The following is an 18298-nucleotide window of genomic DNA, read 5'->3' as shown; positions in this document are numbered from 1 at the left end:
CCACCTGTTCACTCACATTCAAGGTCTAGGAGGAAGACAACACGGTGAGGAAACTATCCAAACATACTGGAAAAAGGCCACCGTCACACTCTGTGGCGACAGCTAATGTTCCCAGATGTAGGCAGTGCCAAGCAGTATCATTTAAGCTTCAGACAGGCACTACACCTTTCTAAATCAAATCACTATCAGCCAGTGACCAAAGTGATTCACTCACCTTATGTTTTTAGTGTTTTTCCTGCTTCCTGAGACATAAATCAAAATGAAAGCTAATGTTCTGTATCTGCTGGATGTGTCAAAGAGCAACTGTTTGGCTGCTTTACTGTCATAAAAGGTGATAATAGATGTGTGTTGTGTATAAAATAGCAAAAATAGAAAATAAAGAACGCTGCAAATATTTCGATCATCTTTCAGCTTATTGTTTGGTTTCATAGCAAAGGTGTAAAGAACCAAAAAGCTTTGATACGACCTGCCTGGCACCAAATGACAGACTAAGTTAGCAGCTAAGAGTCAGATGTTTCACACTGGAGATGGCAATGACTAAGCTAATAGGAGCTTAATAGCAGGTGGCCAGAAATACACGAATCAATGCTATTGTGGCCCCGTGTCTGGATGTGTAAATATGCAGCTACTGAGTAAATACAATAAATCAACTGCCTAATTAAAGGCAAAAACTAAATAAGGAAAAAGGCATGACATCATTCAGCATGTGGCAGACAGTTTTTTGGTTGTATATTTAGATGATGTGGATTCAAACGCGTACCTTTTCCTGATCAGTGTGCGTGTGTTGGTGGGTCATGCAGGGCTCGGCTAAAATTAGCAGTGATGTCTTCCTGTGTAACAGGAGAGACGCTGGCCTGCTAACATCAGAAAAATCTAAGGCCTGGCACATTCCACTGTATAAATAACTAGGGAGAGTTGGTGGACAAGGGGGGCGGGACAGAGAGACATTTTCAAAGACGGAGGAAGAGGTGGGAGAGGGAGAGAAAGAGAGAGGGAAAAGGTTCAGGCCGGATCATTGAGTGATGGGACAGCTGTAGACTACGAACATGGTGGAGAAGAAGAGAGCTGAATCAAAGTGAAGGTTAAAATGGAGCGACAAATGAAAACTTCCCAGCATAAAAAGCCCAGCAGCACAGGACTTGTTTAGTCCTCACAGGCTGTAAATGCTGACAAAGCTCTCGTCCAGCTAACGGTTCCACAATTGTTAAACTGATCACATGAAACATGAACATTCATGTGAATATTGTGTTGCCTGCTTACATGAAAGCACATTTTTTGCAATGTGATTGCTGTAAACATTGTCATACTGTATCATGTGATAGGGATGTAATAGGACTTCTGCATTATGGTCATTATTTATCTCTAAATGTGTTGGTTTCTCTGATACATACAGTTTGTTAATGAGGTGGTGACACTGGTTTGTTTTTTCTGCGATATATCGTATGATGTTGCAGATTAATGTGCGGTTTCTGGATTTTTAAAACGAAAGGCCAATTATATTTTTTCCAACAATCAAACAGAAATTGAGACTCAACCAAGACTTGTTTAGTTTAACAGCCTGGTTGTGAGATCCTGTTGCGCAGTTTTGTGTATCTTTTTGTGGACAGTGTCCAAGCATTCAATATTTATGTAGGAAAGGAAATGTTATACGCTGCAGTATTTTTTTGCTGCCTACACTACAAACAATTCTTGTGATCAGCTGTCCAGTTTGCAGACTTCACCACTCTTTTAGAACCCATTTTTCTGTCCTAGGCTTGCACAATCTCTCTTGTTCTTTGATACGAGGAAAAACTGTTATATAAGGACCCAGTCCCTTTTCCCACCAGAAAACACTTTCAATCTTCCAAACTTTAGTGATGTTTAAGTGAGTACAGTGTATCCAGGAGAGATGGTTCTGACATCTTTGCTCACGTAAATGCATGCCACATGTAATATATTCTAACAGCAGGAAAGGGCAGTTAGAAACTTAAGCAAGAGTTTCCCTACACACTGGTGCTGACTGCAGAACAATGACAAATGCTGGGGCTGATATATGAAGGGCAAATTTGAGGAGCAGCTAATGCCATTTTTCAAAGCAGCTGAGGTGGTCAAAGCACTCAGGTGAGCTGAATTTAGATCAGTGCCGGGGATGACAAGAAGCATGAGAAGAGGTTTTTGTTGATAAGAATGCATTGCACCGGCCTCCGGAGCGTCTCCAGTTAGACATTGAGGAATCTAACTGTAATGCATTCTCAGGGACTCACCTCAGCTAAATCGGTCAAAAGCAGCGGTTGGCTTAAGGGTGGTTTATTTTCAGCATGCATGGTGGAAATCCAGCTTTTCCACTACATGCTTTTCTCAAACAACAATGCACCACAAAGGGAGACTATACTTGTATCTTACTGCACGCTTCAGCAGGACAGAACATCGAAGAAAAACAATATGCTTTGCAAGCACACACTGCATTTGGCTGTTTGTGCGTATAAGTTTATTCTTTATTATCTGATTTTGCGATTATATTTTAGGTGTTTTGCCTCAATCTCAGCTTCAATCACAGTGCCATGCACTGACCTTGAGTGAAATGATAATGATATAAACTGATTTAACATTGAAAAGAACGGTGAGCTATAATAATGATCTTGTGACAATGAAGCCTATGGAGCAACTTGCATCCTTTTTGGAATATTAACTGCAACTCCAACCCTGGTGGAATAGATTCACAGACGGATCAGCGGCTGCTCTAGCACGTCATCCCTGTCCTTGTGTACATGTGCAAAACATGGATGTATACGATGACTGACACTTCACCACCAGCATTGAAAAATTGTTGAAGCTTTGACTTGTCACTGGCAGCACGTAGCAACAAGTTTGTAGCTAGATTTGTTGGCTTCCATTAAAAATAACTTTCAGACATTTGCTTCTGCCATCAGTCGTGCATCAATACGTGCAGCTACATTTTTAAAAGCTGCATGGACACATTTGAGATTGATTTTTAGCAAATGCAGTTGCTATTTTGCTCTCCATGTGCGCTGTTTAGCTGCAGACTGGTCAGAGGAAGATGGTCTATAATCAGACTGCAAATGGAAATCATGAAAGCTTCTTGTCATGAAAACCTTGTCCTTTGCTTTCATATTCTGCATATTCATTTGCAGATGCTTGTTTATAGAGATTACTGATATTCTAAAGGCTCAGGAACCAATCAAGCACCATAGTGGACTTTTAAGGGAAAACTGGAGGGTTTTTTCCAATTAATTTGAAGGTTACTTTTGGAAAAGTGTGGTATAAAATATGTTTTAGTGGATTTTCACATGTCAAAACCTGCAAAGTGAATCCAGAAAAAGCTATTCAGTCTGAAGTAAACCTTTAGACAGATGGATATTACCTTCACCCAGATCCAGTACAGCAAGCACAGCGCTGCTCCGAGCCTCTCCCAGGTGATTGTTGGCAATGCAGGTGTAGAGACCAGCATCACTCGGTTTGCAATCCCTAATCCATAGCCCTCCGTACTCTTGGTTCTCCATGTTGAGGAGTTCATCGTTATGGTACCAATACAGGGAAGGCTGTGGATCTCCAGCCACAGTCACCTTCAGACGGATGTCACAGCCTGTCCCCACGGCAGCGTTCCTCATTTTCCGTGTAAAAACCGGTGGGGTTGGGGTGTGGTAACCAGGTCCTTGAGGTTCCGGGACAACTTGGTCTGGGCTTGCTTTGGACCGTTTTGGGGGGATGATGGGACTTGGTGGTGCCCCTGCTTCATCTGCCCCTTTTTTCAGGGTCATTTGCACCTCAGCTTTTCTCATGGCTAAAACAGTCTACCTGGACTTTATGATTATATCACTACCTGGGCCTTGTCTTAGCAAGCCGTAGTCATGCCTTAAAAGGGCATTAGAGGCTACAGGTTACACACATACACACATACATTACAGCTAACATGGCGTTCATGTTTTTGAACATTGGAGAGATAAATTCATTTTACTTTTACTTTAGAAACACGTCAATAAGATTAAGTGCTCCTTGAATTGCTGTTCTCTAACCGCAGCTGTTGTTTGAAGAAGAAAAAGAAATTGTTGATCATCAGGTAATTAAGCAGATAGAGATAGCTGCCGCTCTCCTGCCTGAAGGTATTTTTAGGGCAAGACCTACTGGATCATGTTGCATTAACGGCTCCCTGGACTTGTCTGTTAGAAGTGACGGTTGCTTCTCCCCCTTCTTTTCGTGGTCTTCTCTGACTTTTCAAACTTTTGTAACCAGTTCCCAGAAGTGTGTAACGCATTCACTCAGCATTGTGTGAAAGTCTTCAGTGAGATTCCTCTTTATTCCTGGTGGCCTTGAGAGTGTTTCTTGGTTGGCTTCTGGTTGAATGGAAGCATCAAGTCCTCTCTGGTGAGTCGCACAGTGCCCCCCCCCTCCCACCTTATCCCATGAGTTAAACCGCCCCACTCATGATCTCCCCCTTAGCTCTACCAGTCAGGGGAAATGACAGTCACAGCCCAGCAAGTCTTAGAACGACAGCTGCATGCTGAACCATCTGACCACTCACTGCTGGGCTCCCGCCCCCTTGTAATTTTTAGCCAACCTGAGGTCAGTAGAACATGTGAGGTGGCGCAACACTTGGTACACCAGAGGGTCTGCATGGGGCATATGTTCAATTTCTAAGTCACAGAGTCTGACATTGCCCCACCCCCCCCCACCCCCCATTATGTGTAAGGTGTCAAATTTCATGTGTATCATTCAAAACAAATTTATCATTGGAATAATTATGTGAGGCAAGAGTTGGACCAATGAAACAAATATTGTAGGAATCCTTAAGTATTTAGTAGCAAAGGTAGCTGAGGTGGCGTCAGAGGTGCTAACCTGTTGGCTGATGTTGGCTAGTATGTCGCATAATCCCCCCCCCCCCCCCAAAAAAAAAAAAAAAAACGTAGCAAAACTGTGCACATTGTTTTCAGAAACCATAGATCATATATTAAAAAAATATTAACGTGAGTGTTAATGTTGCATAGCTTGCCCTCCAGTTGGCACTTCCAACGCACAGGACTTTGTAACATCTAGTTAAGGTAGACCTTAAACAAGTCAATTTATTACGGTCACAAATGTTAGGTCAAAAGAAAAAATATCTGTGGGTTTATCGGAATATCTGTTTTTTTAAATCACCAAATACTTCTATCGGTGTTGTTCTTAAAAATCCTTTAGTGGCTGGTCTTATTTTTCTATTAGTCATTACATTCAGTTTGCCATCTGTAATTTATGACTGATATTGAGTGTTATAAGTGTTGATGGTACAAAGTTTGCCCACCAGTGGGCCCTCTGGAACTTCTCTGCTGGCAATACACATGTTTGAAGTACCTGACACGCACTGTGGAAACAAGTAACTACACGAAACAAATGGTGGAGACATCTGTTCATGATTGATATGTCTGAATCATGGACTTAACAACTATCAGCTGATATTTCCCAGGATATTGGCTTTTTAAATATCAATTTAATATCAGCATCTTAAAAAGTCTTTATCAGTCGAGCTCTAATTATCAAGCCTGAAGTTGCATTTGCATTTTCAGCATCGTAAGTTTGCCTTGGAAATGGGAAATGTCGACATGCCCTAAAGCAGACCTTCCCAAAGTGTGGGGCCCGCCCCCTAGGGAGGGGGAGGGGCGCAGAGCCATGGCAACAGTATCCCACATTCTTGATTTTTAGTTCACAAACACTTGTTGTAATGACTACTCCTGACATTTTGGAGATGTTAGCGCTTTATACAGTAAAGTTACAGCGGGATACAAATAACATCAGGCTGATCCTGCCACGATTTGTCCCCCGGTTCAAATCACAGACAAACAGTATCCCACAGTTGTTTGTTTTTAAACCCATTTTGCACAGAGAGGCGTTTTTTTTTATTTGATAGCAATGTTGAATATTATTACTCAGGGAAAAAAACAACTACACAAACATAATCACACTGTGACGCCTCTGCCTTTGTAAATGGAGGGACAGTAGCTGCCTGTTTGTATGTAAGCTGTAAAACCTGAAGATAGTCAGATTAACAGAAACGTATTTTGTCTCTATCTGCCATTCTGCAATTCATCTCATGTAAACAAAAACGTGGCGCACAGCGTGACGTGAAAAAGGGCACATACCTTTGACGTTGCCTGGCGAACTCTGTATTCCTTGTTCACATGTACACGCAAAAAAGGAGTTTTAAAAAGATCTCCGTTTTCGGTGATTCAAAACGCTGTTCACGTGTGAACGAAACAGCTGCGTTTTCAAAAATAGCCGTGTAAATGTGGATGTAGCGTAAAAGAGTTAGTAGTTTATTTTCTTACTACCTGTAATTTATTGCAGATTACTTGTATTTGGTTAATTGTTTACTAAATGTTTGAGTTGTGAAATAAACCACAATGGAGCAAAATATGGGTGTGTGTGGTTGGAGGATGTGTGCGTGCGCGCGTGCACGCGCGGGGGGGGCGAACATTTTTCTTGTAAAACAAAGGGGGCCTAAAGAATTTATTGTTTTGTTTGTTTCTTTATTTTATTTACTAATGTTCGATGTTTATCAAACAAATGGTTTACTTAATAAAGTTTAACATGAGAGACTTATGACTCTGATGTCCAACACTCTATAGACAAGGAAATAAAGTTAAACCTTATAAAACTGACACAAAAACTGAATCTGGAAGTGGCTTTCCATCAACAAACCCAAATTTAAGTTGTATAATCGTGTATATAATTGTACTTTTATCACAAACCGTGCCCAAAACAGCTCAAAAAACCTGCGGTCTCCCAGTATTGCTACACATTTAGTGCTAGCATGCTAGCTTTGCACATGTACTTGTCCATTTATATTTATATGTATATTTATACCTATATCTCTATCTTTATCTCTTTATCTTAATATTTATCTATCAATATCTCTGTTTTACACTCATTTTATACGAGTGCCTGATGTTTGAGATATATTTGCTGCTATGACAACTCAGTTTTCCTCCGGGATTAATAAAGTCTCTGATTCTGATTTACAATATACATGAATGCTGAAAGAAGCTGCAAACTTCAGCTGCAATGAAAACAAAAAAGCCTGACATACATGGAGCAGTTTTGTTGTAAAAAAGGACAAAGCTTGTAAGACCTGGGCAGTGAGAAAAACATGAACCTTTTAATTAACCTCTTACACCTGGTAGGAAAAAAGGAAAAGCACAAAACCCAAGAAAGCAACGTTTTGGGCTGTAAATGTTAGATTAAAAAGTTTGAAAATCCACTTTCATAGCTTTTGCATCCTGGATTTGTGAAAACTATTTAAAGTTAGACACAAGTTCAGCAGTAGCAGTTGGTTAGTTGCACACCTGCAAGTTCTTCCCGGCAAAATAGGAGTTTCTGTGGATCATCCAAACTGGCGCTATTTCTGCAAACCCAACAGCCAGTGCCAGTATTGAACCAACATGCTTGTCAGTTATCAAGTAAATTAGATGTTTTTGATCATTTTGTAATCAAGAGGGAGTAGATATCGCTCCTCCGATCTCAAATATGGCTGCATTTCTGTGGCTGCAGTCATCAAAACTTCTGCTTTTTCTCCCCTATACAAGCAAAGTTCACACCATTAACCCAATGGTGGGAACCTTGTGGAGGGGGGGGGGGTTTCCCATCATTTGACTGTGGTGTCTCAGCTGATCAATGAACACGTAAACCTCCAATGACTCTGCGGTGTCATATCAATCACAAACAAAGGAGCAAAGTGGATGGTTTTATTCATTTCTCATATATACAGACGTTGATGGCAACCATATACAGATACAAAAATGTGAATGCATTTCTATAAAAATAACTCAATGTTATGTAATTGATGAACTGATGTTTCACAATCTACCGCCGAATTGTTGCAACTCAGAGTTCACTGGCAAGGGCTCAGTGTTAATGTTGTAATGCTGCGATGTCGTGTTGAAACGCGACATTTTTTATTTTCTCTTTCTTCAGAATCGTCATTGAAGATGACGGGGCGAATTTAACAAAAAAGTGTGTGCAGCAAATCAAAGTTAAATAATAATAAAATAGAATCTAAAGTCTTAAAAAGTATGTACACTAATAATATTATTACACAAATTATTTAAAAATATTTTGAAGTCTTTCTTTGACAAATATTAGCTGCAGTACAAATATGAGGATTATCAAAACTAGCAGTTTCCCACACTTTAATCCCCACATTAAATCTCCCTGATCAGCTGATCTGAGTAGTTTCAAGTGTCTCTGATGTTCTCACATGATTGTAGGCGTGAGCTCCGATGACAGCGAAAATCTGCTGCTTCTTGATGTTGACGATCTTTCAATGATTCCTATCTTTGCCATTAACTGCCGTAGCCTCCTTCTGAATTTCTCTCCCAGGAAAGCGTACAGCACTGGGTTTAAACAGCTGTGAAGCAGGGCCAGACTCTGGGTGACAAACATGGCCTGGTCCACTGCTGTCCTCGCTGGGCACTGATACTCTACTATCTTTGCCCTGAAAAATGTGTCCACTATCACTACTAGGTGGTACGGCGTCCAACAAAGCAGGAAAGCGAGGACCACGAATATGATAACTTTCATGGCTCGCTGGCGTTGAAACCCCCCACGGATGTGAAGGAGGCGATGGATGGTGATTCCGTAGCAGGGCAGCATGATGGCCAGGGGGATGAAAAAACCCAAAGTGTGGCGGAGAATTCTGGTGGCCAGTCGCCACTCATCAGCAGTGCTGGGATCGTATTTTTCAGTGCACAGTACGTGACTAGAGTTGTAAGAGGTGAAAGTGGAGCTGAACAAGCCCGGGAGGGACAGAAGCGCTCCGACAATCCAGACGGCGGCACAAACTCCCCAGCTGACCAGCTGTCGATTAGTCCTACGAACCTCCATGGCGCGCACAATCACAGTGTACCGGTCCACACTGATGCAAGTCAAGAAGAGAATGGTTGAGTAGAAGCTCACCTCTTGGAGGACAGTGACTATTTTGCACATGGCTTCTCCAAATACCCAGCCCCGAGTAACCGAGGTGGCCCAGAACGGGAGGGTGATGGCGAGCAAGAGGTCTGCGATCGCCAGGTGGAGGAGGTAGAGGTCAGAAGGGGTCAAAGGTTGCTTGCTTAAGCTGATCACCAGCCCCACCACCACGTTACCGGGAAGTGCCATCACAAAAATGAGGACATAAAAGACACTGACAACGATCATCACAGTATCTGAGATGGTGTGAAAGCTACAGGGCTGGGTGGCGGGGTCAAGTAAAAAGTCTGTGTAATTATAGCTAAAGTTCAGAGCATCGTAAATGGCACCAAAATCCTCCCAGGACAATGATGCGTTTGGTTCTGAGGACAAAAAAGAAAAAAAGAAAAGAAAGCATTAAATTATTACAAAGACTTTTCCCAAACAGATTTAAGTTGATGAAAGGAGGATGAAAAAACTCACCAGTCATTGTGATGTCTTCTCAGCGGGACGCACTGAATGTGTCACACAAAGGCATTTGTCTCCTAAATGATGTATCCCTCTAGACCCCTCCCACCAGGTCCATTTTCCTGTTTGCGTCACACACACAGACTTTGATTTGCTCAAGAATCCAAACATGAAGGAAGTCTGTTTCCAGTCCCATTTACATTTACACATAGCTGCAAGCATATAGCACAACGTCACTGTCATTTATTTCTTTTTACAGCTTCATGTGTTGTTGTTTTTTCTTTTTAATACATCATTACAGAGTATTTTTAATAGTCTTTTTTTGTTGTTGTTGCTAAACCACAGTGCTTCCCCCAAAACAAACCCAGGCCCATGATGTGAATCACTGTGTCATGGGATTACTGTCACACTGGAGGCAAAATTGAAACAGAAACCACTTGTTGATGTGGTCTGTGAAATCTGTGAAATAAAAAAACACTGTTTGTTTTGTTTTGTTCCATGCATCGCGATCGTGTAAGCCATATACAGAAAAAATGGGAAAATAAGGAAAAAAAGCCTGGGGTACCGTTCAGCCTGTCGACAGTAGGATCTTTAGGAGTTGCCAGATCATCTTTTACCGCAACCATCAACCTGTGCCCTGGCCTGAAAATATGAACAGTTACAGCAATCTGACAGCAGAAGGGTTACCGTCATGATGATAATTCAGTGATTGCAGATTGGGGAAAAGCCTTGAATGTCGTGCACCTGAGTGCACAGTGATGCTGGTATAGCTACAGGTTATACATGAGTTGTATCAGGGTTGCCAGATTCCCAAAAGAGATTGTCAGTAGATGCAGTGAAGCTGTCAGCATGTGAGGCTGATAAGAGATCCTTCTTTGTAAATAAACCAATGGTGTGGCTTAAGAAAATCCTACGTGGCCTGCTTCTAGAGCTGTTGTGCTCAAAAGATTTCCAGTAAACTTGACAATAGCCTTTCAGGCCGAGGGGTAAAATACAAAATGAAGCAAAACACACCACAACATTGCTCCACCTTTTCCGACTCAGTTTAGAATCCTATACAAATGATTTTGTATGTGTTCAAAATTTTTTTAAATTAGTCGATATGTTCAAAATTTATTGATGTAACAGGTTGAAATCCTCATGTCGGCTTCTGTCGGTACAAATCTAAAATATGACAAATCACACGACGCTACTAGACTTCTGATGAAACACTGAGGAAGTTCCCAGCTCATCACATTCTTTGTCAACACGAGTGTCTAAGATCACATTTCCTGCCACACTTCTCATGTGTGTGTCAACTTCCAGTGTCACAAGCTCTCGGCTTTTATCATAAACATGTTTTGAACATATGGTTCTTTGAAAAAAATAATAAAATAACTTTAAAAAATAGTTCTTTGAAAGGTGCTCAGCAGTGACATGATTGCAAAAAAAGACTAAGAAAAAAACACATCTTGGTAAATAAAAGTAGAAATATAGAGTTACAGTAAAATGAACAAGTGATTACAACACATGAGCAACACAGAAATGAATTCTGAAACAGTGCTTTAAATATTTGAAATGAGCCTCGACCTCTGATTGAGAACAGGATTAGTGTATCAGGAGCTGTAAAAATAATCTTTTGGATTAGGGATGTTAAAACTGATGGGTTGTTTGATTGGATTTACTTTGCAATTCTGGACCAGGTCAACTTAGATGCTCTAAGATACAGTGGGAATGTGCAGCAGAAATCTAGACTCACTAACCCGAACACTGAGCCACACTGAAAAAAACCTGCCTGATATCAAAGACGACAGACAGATTCTCACTTTTATCATCTGTGAGACGGGATTGTATTTGCAGGATCTTATTGTGTTGTGAAGACTTTAATGGGGGGGAAGGAACGTTACCCATTAACATCAAAGTGTACTTGGCACGCCAATCTAACTTGCATGGTGTATTGCAGGGGTGTCAAACATAAGGCCCAGGGGCCAAAAATCATCCTGGTGAAGATTCCTATCCAATCACAGCTTTTCCCCACACATAAAATCCTCCCCAGCGGCCATTTATACTAAAGTAATTAAATGATAAATTTTACCCATTTACTTCTTACAGGCCAAACAGTCGTGCTGACAGATATCTTCCTTTAGAACTGGATGCAAAAACAGAATCATTATGAAGAAGTGCTGTGTGTTTGGAAACTTTTTTTTTTTCAAGGTCACACAAAAACAGAAGTTTAAAAATTTGAATAAACGTTATTTAAACTCAACAGATTTTTCTCCACGGGGGGGAGAAACTCTTGCAAATGAAATTTGCAATTTTAGTAAAGACAAGTTGGATGTGCAGTGCTAATGTATTTAAGAGCTGCTTATTCAAAGGGGATTTTGTGCATTTCCCACTTTGCTGAAATTAAAATAAAGACATTCAGTGGAAAGACGATGATTCGGGGACGGGCATATTTAAATTTATCTTTATGCAGGTGCTCAGGATCTAAGTTCACCCTACAATGAGGTTTGATACCCTAAATTTGTCTTACTTTAAATATGACGTGAAGTCCAGCTGTTTAGACTAAAAAAAAACAAAAAAACAAAACACTCCTACAGCTGCTTTAGGGATCTCTTGTAGTCCCAGCAGCACACAGATCAAACAGCTGGCCTCTACAGGCAACTACACTTTTGTTCCACTTGTGCACACAGAAGACAAAGGTGGTGTCCTGGTGTTTTTGTGCAGCTTGAAGTCTACATGTACGTAAACTAACGTGAAAGGCCCTTTCACCTTTTGACATAGAGAGTAAGAATCAAACAAAAAAAAATAAAAAGAGAAAAACCACAAGTGCGTCAGAAAAGTGAGACTGGGAAATTGCGCCATCCTGAGGCCATAACGTTTAGGTGCTTGGTGCAACAGAGGATATGAAGACAGGGTTTTGTCGAAAGCAACACATTGCTTCAAAACAAAATTCTTAATGCAAATGCTTTCATTTGTACAGACATAAGGGTCCTAACCCAACTGTGATAAAGGAAGTTAAACAATAAAACTCCAGTTCCACTTCTGCTTGAGCAATCTCGCCAAAAACCTGAAGTAAAGAAAAGTAAAACGGTAAAGTAACCATTGTCTGGGCATGCGAAGGCATGTCCAAAAATAACATAATTTATCAATCTGGGCACTAGATGGTGCTGTAGAGTGCAATGATGAGCAGAAAGTAGGTTTATTTTGCCGTTGGTGGCAGTGTGGAGCTTTAATAGAGGTGGCAGCATGTTTACAGGACGATGAGTCTTTTGGGGTGATGTGCATTCAGGCCCCTGAACACTTCTCATGTAGGCTTTAAACTGCAGTGTAAGAATATATCAGCGACAGTACGAGTAACTCAAGCTCTCAAACAGACTACAGAAAAGCAAATGTGACAGAAAATTGCTCTAAAATTTATTTGGTGAACCGTTTTTGCCAGTATTTAAGTGGTCCCTAAAGGTACAGTTGATGGCCAACAAAGAAAAAAAGAAAAAGAAAGAAAACAACAAAACATGTCTTATTGAAAAGAAAAAAAGAAACCGTTCACTATCAGTCTACCTACCAATAATTAAAACTCAAAACTAACACCTTTCCTTTCACACAGTCACTTCAGAAAACAGTTTGGTTTGAAGAGTTTCACGTGGGCAGTCAGTTCAACTACTTATTTTCACAACTTAAGGCCTTTTTTTTTTCCTCTAAAAAACTAAATAAAGCAGAAACTGATTTCCTGAATTAAATGACAGCTAAGCCTCGACATAAATTAAGAGAAGAAAGTGCATCAAGTGTTCAAGTAGGGTGTATAGTTTTAAAGAACATGAAGAGGGCAAGGGTTCAGGTTGGTGTTTGTTTGGGAGTTGGGGGGGTAACACTGGCACAGAACTGGCAACTTGAAGAAGAAGGGTGCAGACTGGGAAGCTGCCCACACCTCAGCCACACCAGGTCGCGACTATCTAAGAAGCCCTGAAAATGCATAAAGTGGTAGATCATAATCACACTGTGCTGCTTATGAGAGCACTACCTGCACTACGGATGACAGACGACACATCTGATCATGTTAGCCTGGATTAAAAAAGAAAGAAATTCTGCAAGTAGTCAGTTGTTTGGTTTTTTTTGTTTTTTTATAGCCAACACAGGCTGTGATGAAGACGGGGCAGACAGGTCGGAAAGCTGTAAGAGGGGGGTAAATGGTGACGTCCATAGATTTCTCACATACCACCCTCCCCTGCACCTTCTAACCCCCAATTTCATCTTTTGGCACGTCGTGGGTCCCTGCCGTTGCTAATTGTAACTGAGGACTTTGTAGCTGGTGGGGCTCCAGCAGCAGTAACCGAAGGGGCACCGTTGCCAGGCGACCGTCCATTGGGCCGCCCGACGTTCCCAAACGTGGGGTCACGGGGTGCACCAGGTGGTTGATTATTGTTGGCATATGGCGGCATGGCACCGTTACCTGCAGGTTAGAAACATGAGTCAGTCCTCACTCATTTCTGTTTTTTGTCTCACATTTGTGGGTGCGACTGAAGTGTGTTTTGTTTTAACATGTCACCTTCTTCCTTTTAAAATCACAACATGAGTCATTTGTTAGAAGCAAGCTCATGATTGCCACCTCATGTTTGGTGTATTTTCTTTATTTTACCGCCAAGTTGTGTTTTAACTCTAGTTAAAACTAAACTAAGTGAGAAAATTACATAACCCTTGAAATGCCAGCCTTTTCATCCCTTAAAAGATTATTAAGCACATTTGTGAATAATTCAATTGATGACAGACGAACTTCTTTTAGCTGCTTCGCCTTATGCCAGTCCCTGTCTGGAATCTGAGTTTTTGAGGCTCCATCAGTACAGACATAAAGCTTTGTAAATGCAGGTGACTACAACAACAAACCCAATGTTAGCATCAAAGTGTACAATTACATAACACATGCACACAAGTCATCAGTCAGCTTGTGGTTAACTCAAAATTTGCATTAGGAAAATACACTGACCTGGTGGAGCAGATGTACCTGAATTCTGATTGGGTGGAGAGTTCCCCCTCTGATTCTGGTCAGGCTTCCCCTGGTAGACAAAGAGGAAGGCCACCTTAAATATATTTTCACTTAGACTGAGGCATGCAGAAAGCTTGCAGAAGATAGTTTAGCTTGATTTATTTGGGGAAATGCACAGATCTGCGTGAGAACAGGACAACCAAAGTGTTCTTGAGGGGTCTGCACCAGCTGGCCAGTTTCCTAAGAGTACTCACAGACTTGTTTTGCTGGTTTGCTTGGGCTAGCAGCTCTGGGTTTGGTTCACTGAAGTTGGGCACTTCTGAATACACCATACAGAATCTGGAAAGATATTAGAGAACATTTAATCATCTTGTATGATCGTTTCAGCCATCAGCTGTATTGCACTCATCCTTATGAAGAAATGCCCCACTATTCACACTTTATCAGCCAAGGGAAAGCCAGACTGTAACAACCACAAACTGTACTGTAGTAGAGGTCAGTGTGCAAACTTATAAAATGAAATTTTATTCGCTTTAGAAATAAACTTCAAAAATGCTCCAATCATATTTTGTGAAATGCATTAAAATGCTTGACTGTGTTTTAAAACTGCCTAAAACTAAAAATGTTTTACCATTACATTTTACAAAGCATGACTCTGGAACAGAGTGATACGCTAAGCAGAATTCCAAGAGGGACCGGAGCATTACATAAATAGATGTGTGTGACCATCTACTTACTCTCCAATCTTCTGTAGATCTCCTCCTCTTCCAGTGTATAAGGTCAGGCAGCCTTTCCATATAGATGCATAGCTAGCAGAGAAATACCAGGTTAAACTGGTGCAGACATACAAAATATGCAAACACCGATCTCTCTGGCAACATTGAAGATTTCTACATCCGCAGTCTTACCCTCTGGTTAGCTTGATGATGTCCCCTGGCTGAATAAGGCTGCCGAGTTCATCCCAAACGGAGATAGCTATGCTACCGCTCTTGTCTGCCACCTTGCATGAGCGCACCTCATGGCCATCTTTCGTTTTGGTTACTCGACCTAACAAAAAAAAAAAAAGAAAAAAAGACTCAAGGTACAAATAGCTCTACCAGAGGCCAACTCTCAACTTTCACATAGAACAGTATTAAATCAAAGCCTCACTGTATTTAGGCTGTATCTCTCATGGCTTTCACAGCAAAGCTGCCGGTCCCTTTAAGAAAAAGGAGCACGAGTTGATGTAGGGAGAGACCGCTTTAGCCTCACAGTCCAACTACTCACCTATTTCCAAAACGATGAACACGATATTCAAATTTTTCGAGCCAGGCTTCACATCCTTTATCAAAAACAAGGCCTCGTTTGTTGGTGCTGCCATTATTAGTGTCGAGGGTGGAAAAAACGGACCACTGATGTCTCTCTTCCTGTCACTCAAACTCAGCAGCTATAACTGTCGTTACTATGTAATGGGGAGCTAAAACCGTTAGCTTCAGCTTAGCTAACTAGTTAGCCTGTCAGCCTTGCTACTTCTAACACGTATCTTAACTGTTTATAACATAAAACACAGGGGACCAGCGCCTTAGATAACCCACATTAAACTTAACACAAACGCTTGTGACAGTGGTGAAGGACAACTATACTCTTTACAGCTAACTGACACTAGCAGGGTGACAAGATAGCTCCGCTAAGGAACAATTCGCTAAATGTTTGCTAGCTCCCAGTTAGCTACCTTATTTTAGTTTCAGAATACGAGTGTCTGGATATCTCGTTTTTCGCGATTATCGCCATAATGTCAGCTTCATTCTTCTCATAAAATTAGCTAACGTAGAATCCGTTGCAAAGTAGCTGTCAAGTACTCAAAACGATGTTTCGAAATCAGATACCAATAGGCTGACAAATCCAGAATCCCTGGTTCAATCTGAGGTTCCTGTTTTAACAAATACCACTCCACTGACTGCAAGTTACATTACAGCTTAATGTGCTGCCTGTACTTCTAGCCTTTTTTAGTAGATCCACTCGATCATTTAGACACTTCTTTTTAATGCTTTTAAACTAATCGACCGCATTTCCTTTGTGTGCCTTTTGTAAGTATAAAGAACTGTTAGCCTTGTTAGCGCGCAGTCTGGCCAAATGCTTTGTTATACGACTAGTGTGTCTATTTTTAACTATCTGTAGCCCCAGTAGCGTTGCTGTTGTTCGAACAACACTTATTGTTAAACGTCCGAGGTGTTAATCCCTAAATACTACGGCCCCCAAAACGCTGTTTTTTTAAAAAAAAAAAAACTGTACACACTGCCAACTACACGGTTTAACCTTCCTGAACAATGCCCCAAAAACTACGTCAGCTGTACTGCCGGTCAGTTTTATCTCCACCGGACGATTCCATTTTTCTACACGGCGAAGGGGTATATTCGTAAAAGTATATTTTAATGTGATTTTATATAGACAAATCAATATATAGAGAACAATTGTATAGTTGTATTCTTGTAAGATACTGCATCCAAAACCATAAAAAGGCACAAAACCTAGCTGTTTAGAGTTGCAAATGAAAGCAGTTGGTTTTTACCATAGCAAATGAATTCCATTCACAAACAACGCGAGACGAGAGGAAATGTGAGTTTACTATCAACCGTAAAACGAACGGTGGTTTGCTTATTTATTTATTTTTAATAATGTCGCATCCGTTTTACTAATCTCGGTTTATCGTTGTTTTTGTCTTCAAGGTGTCCCAGTTTAAACACAGATTTCACTCAGAGTGTAGAATCCGTCATTTAGCACTAGGTATCGTGGGTAACCCTTCGGGGACACACATTGTATTAAATCAATAAATTGGGTCCAGTTTGACAAGTTTCTGAACGATTGAGTGTGAGCGTGTTTTATAAGAAGAAATTTGTGGCAATCAAAAGTTTTATCGTCACGAACAGGATTCGAACCTGTGCGGGGAAACCCCATTGGATTTCGAGTCCAACGCCTTAACCTCTCGGCCACCGTGACTATACAATCTGGTTCCACATATCTTTTTCACTATAAACATAAGCACTGCCGAGCGTTTACGTTACATATATATTTGGCTGAATTGTGCAAACAAACAGTTGCGTTTCCTACCGTGCTACTTACTACTGTGCAGTGAACGAGAAGAAGGATGGGGCGGTGGAAGAAGCGCAGGGTGTTTGCTTGATTTCGGACATAGGAGGGAGACAAACACCATCAAAACACCCCGCTCGCTCGCTCACAAACGTCGGAGAAATAAAGCTCATTAGACGTTTTAACGATGTACGCAAAAGAGCTGCGTAAAATATAGTGATCTTAAATAAGTTTTTTCTTGTGGATTTTATAAACGTTGTATCGGACAGTAATAAAAGTAAGGTTACGACTGCTGTGGAAATTTCCTTCCAAAGTTTATTGTTGGCAAAGGAAATGCCGGTATCGATGTCCTCTTATTAACAGGAAGATTACCTCACTTTATTGGTAGAAATCAAAATTAAAATCAAAAGGGTTTTTATTGCGAATCGCTTCTACAGAACATTTTGGTTAGTCTCCGTTTTAATTGGATTAAACTGTGTTAAAGGAATAATGTGATCTTATGTTACTGTGCAATCCAAATTAATGGAAATTTGTATTTCTACAGTATCTGATTACTGATCTTGCTACTCAGTGCTAGTGTATATAAAGTCAATGGTTAATATATAAAGTCAATAGTTAGTGCTAGGGATCGGGGGTTAAGGTTGGTCTAAGGTGCTGCGCAACATTAAACCACAACCAACCTGGATTTTGTTGTTTATATAGAATGAGAATGAATAATCTGATCTAATCTCTGTATCATGAATCCACACTGTGTAAATAAGGGTTGAGTAACCTCGCCACTCCTTTCAGATATGGGTGATACACAGCCCTGCCTGCTCTAAAGTGTACTAGATTCCAGCCCTATGACAAAACTAAACAACCATACAGCCCTGTCAGCAACAAGCTTAACTA

The 18298-nt window shown here is 40.9% G+C and overlaps 3 protein-coding genes across 3 annotated transcripts in view; all 3 read right to left on the bottom strand.

Annotated features, from left to right (window-relative positions):
* spegb (striated muscle enriched protein kinase b) overlaps nucleotides 1-3800 on the bottom strand; it is a 39390-nt gene extending 35590 nt beyond the window's left edge. The window contains exon 1 of the mRNA XM_082509011.1: nucleotides 3362-3800. Coding sequence (XP_082365137.1) covers nucleotides 3362-3779 — 418 coding nt within the window. The 5' untranslated portion in view covers nucleotides 3780-3800. The remainder of the gene's footprint in view (nucleotides 1-3361) is intronic.
* Nucleotides 3801-7698: 3898 nt separating this feature from the next.
* LOC309691540 (C-X-C chemokine receptor type 2-like) lies at nucleotides 7699-12470 on the bottom strand. The gene is made up of 2 exons (XM_082509262.1): nucleotides 9397-12470; nucleotides 7699-9296 (listed from the first exon to the last, which is right to left on the bottom strand). Exons 1-2 carry the CDS (start codon nucleotides 9401-9403, stop codon nucleotides 8221-8223), a joined length of 1083 nt encoding a protein of 360 aa, XP_082365388.1. The 5' UTR covers nucleotides 9404-12470; the 3' UTR covers nucleotides 7699-8220.
* A 285-nt stretch (nucleotides 12471-12755) lies between these two features.
* Nucleotides 12756-16679, bottom strand: nabp1a (nucleic acid binding protein 1a). Its single transcript, XM_082509263.1, has 6 exons — nucleotides 15608-16679; nucleotides 15250-15388; nucleotides 15079-15150; nucleotides 14596-14680; nucleotides 14342-14411; nucleotides 12756-13810 (listed from the first exon to the last, which is right to left on the bottom strand). Exons 1-6 carry the CDS (start codon nucleotides 15699-15701, stop codon nucleotides 13608-13610), a joined length of 663 nt encoding a protein of 220 aa, XP_082365389.1. The 5' UTR covers nucleotides 15702-16679; the 3' UTR covers nucleotides 12756-13607.
* Between the last annotated feature and the right edge of the window lie 1619 nt (nucleotides 16680-18298).

Source organism: Aulonocara stuartgranti (assembly GCF_965226115.1).
Source record: "Aulonocara stuartgranti genome assembly, chromosome: 16".
In the NCBI taxonomy this organism is placed as follows: domain Eukaryota; kingdom Metazoa; phylum Chordata; class Actinopteri; order Cichliformes; family Cichlidae; genus Aulonocara; species Aulonocara stuartgranti.
The sequence above is the reverse complement of the archived record's forward strand: the minus strand, read 5'-3'. Positions and strand labels throughout refer to the sequence as shown.

Coding starts and splice junctions, on each gene's coding strand:
- nabp1a (XM_082509263.1), bottom strand. CDS start 15,701: ATGGCAGCACCAACAAACGAGGCCTTGTTTTTGATAAAGGATGTGAAG. Junction 15,389..15,607: donor GTTCATCGTTTTGGAAATAG/GTGAGTAGTTGG, acceptor TTTTTTTGTTAG/GTCGAGTAACCAAAACGAAA. Junction 14,681..15,078: donor GATCTACAGAAGATTGGAGA/GTAAGTAGATGG, acceptor ATATCTTTCCAG/ATTCTGTATGGTGTATTCAG.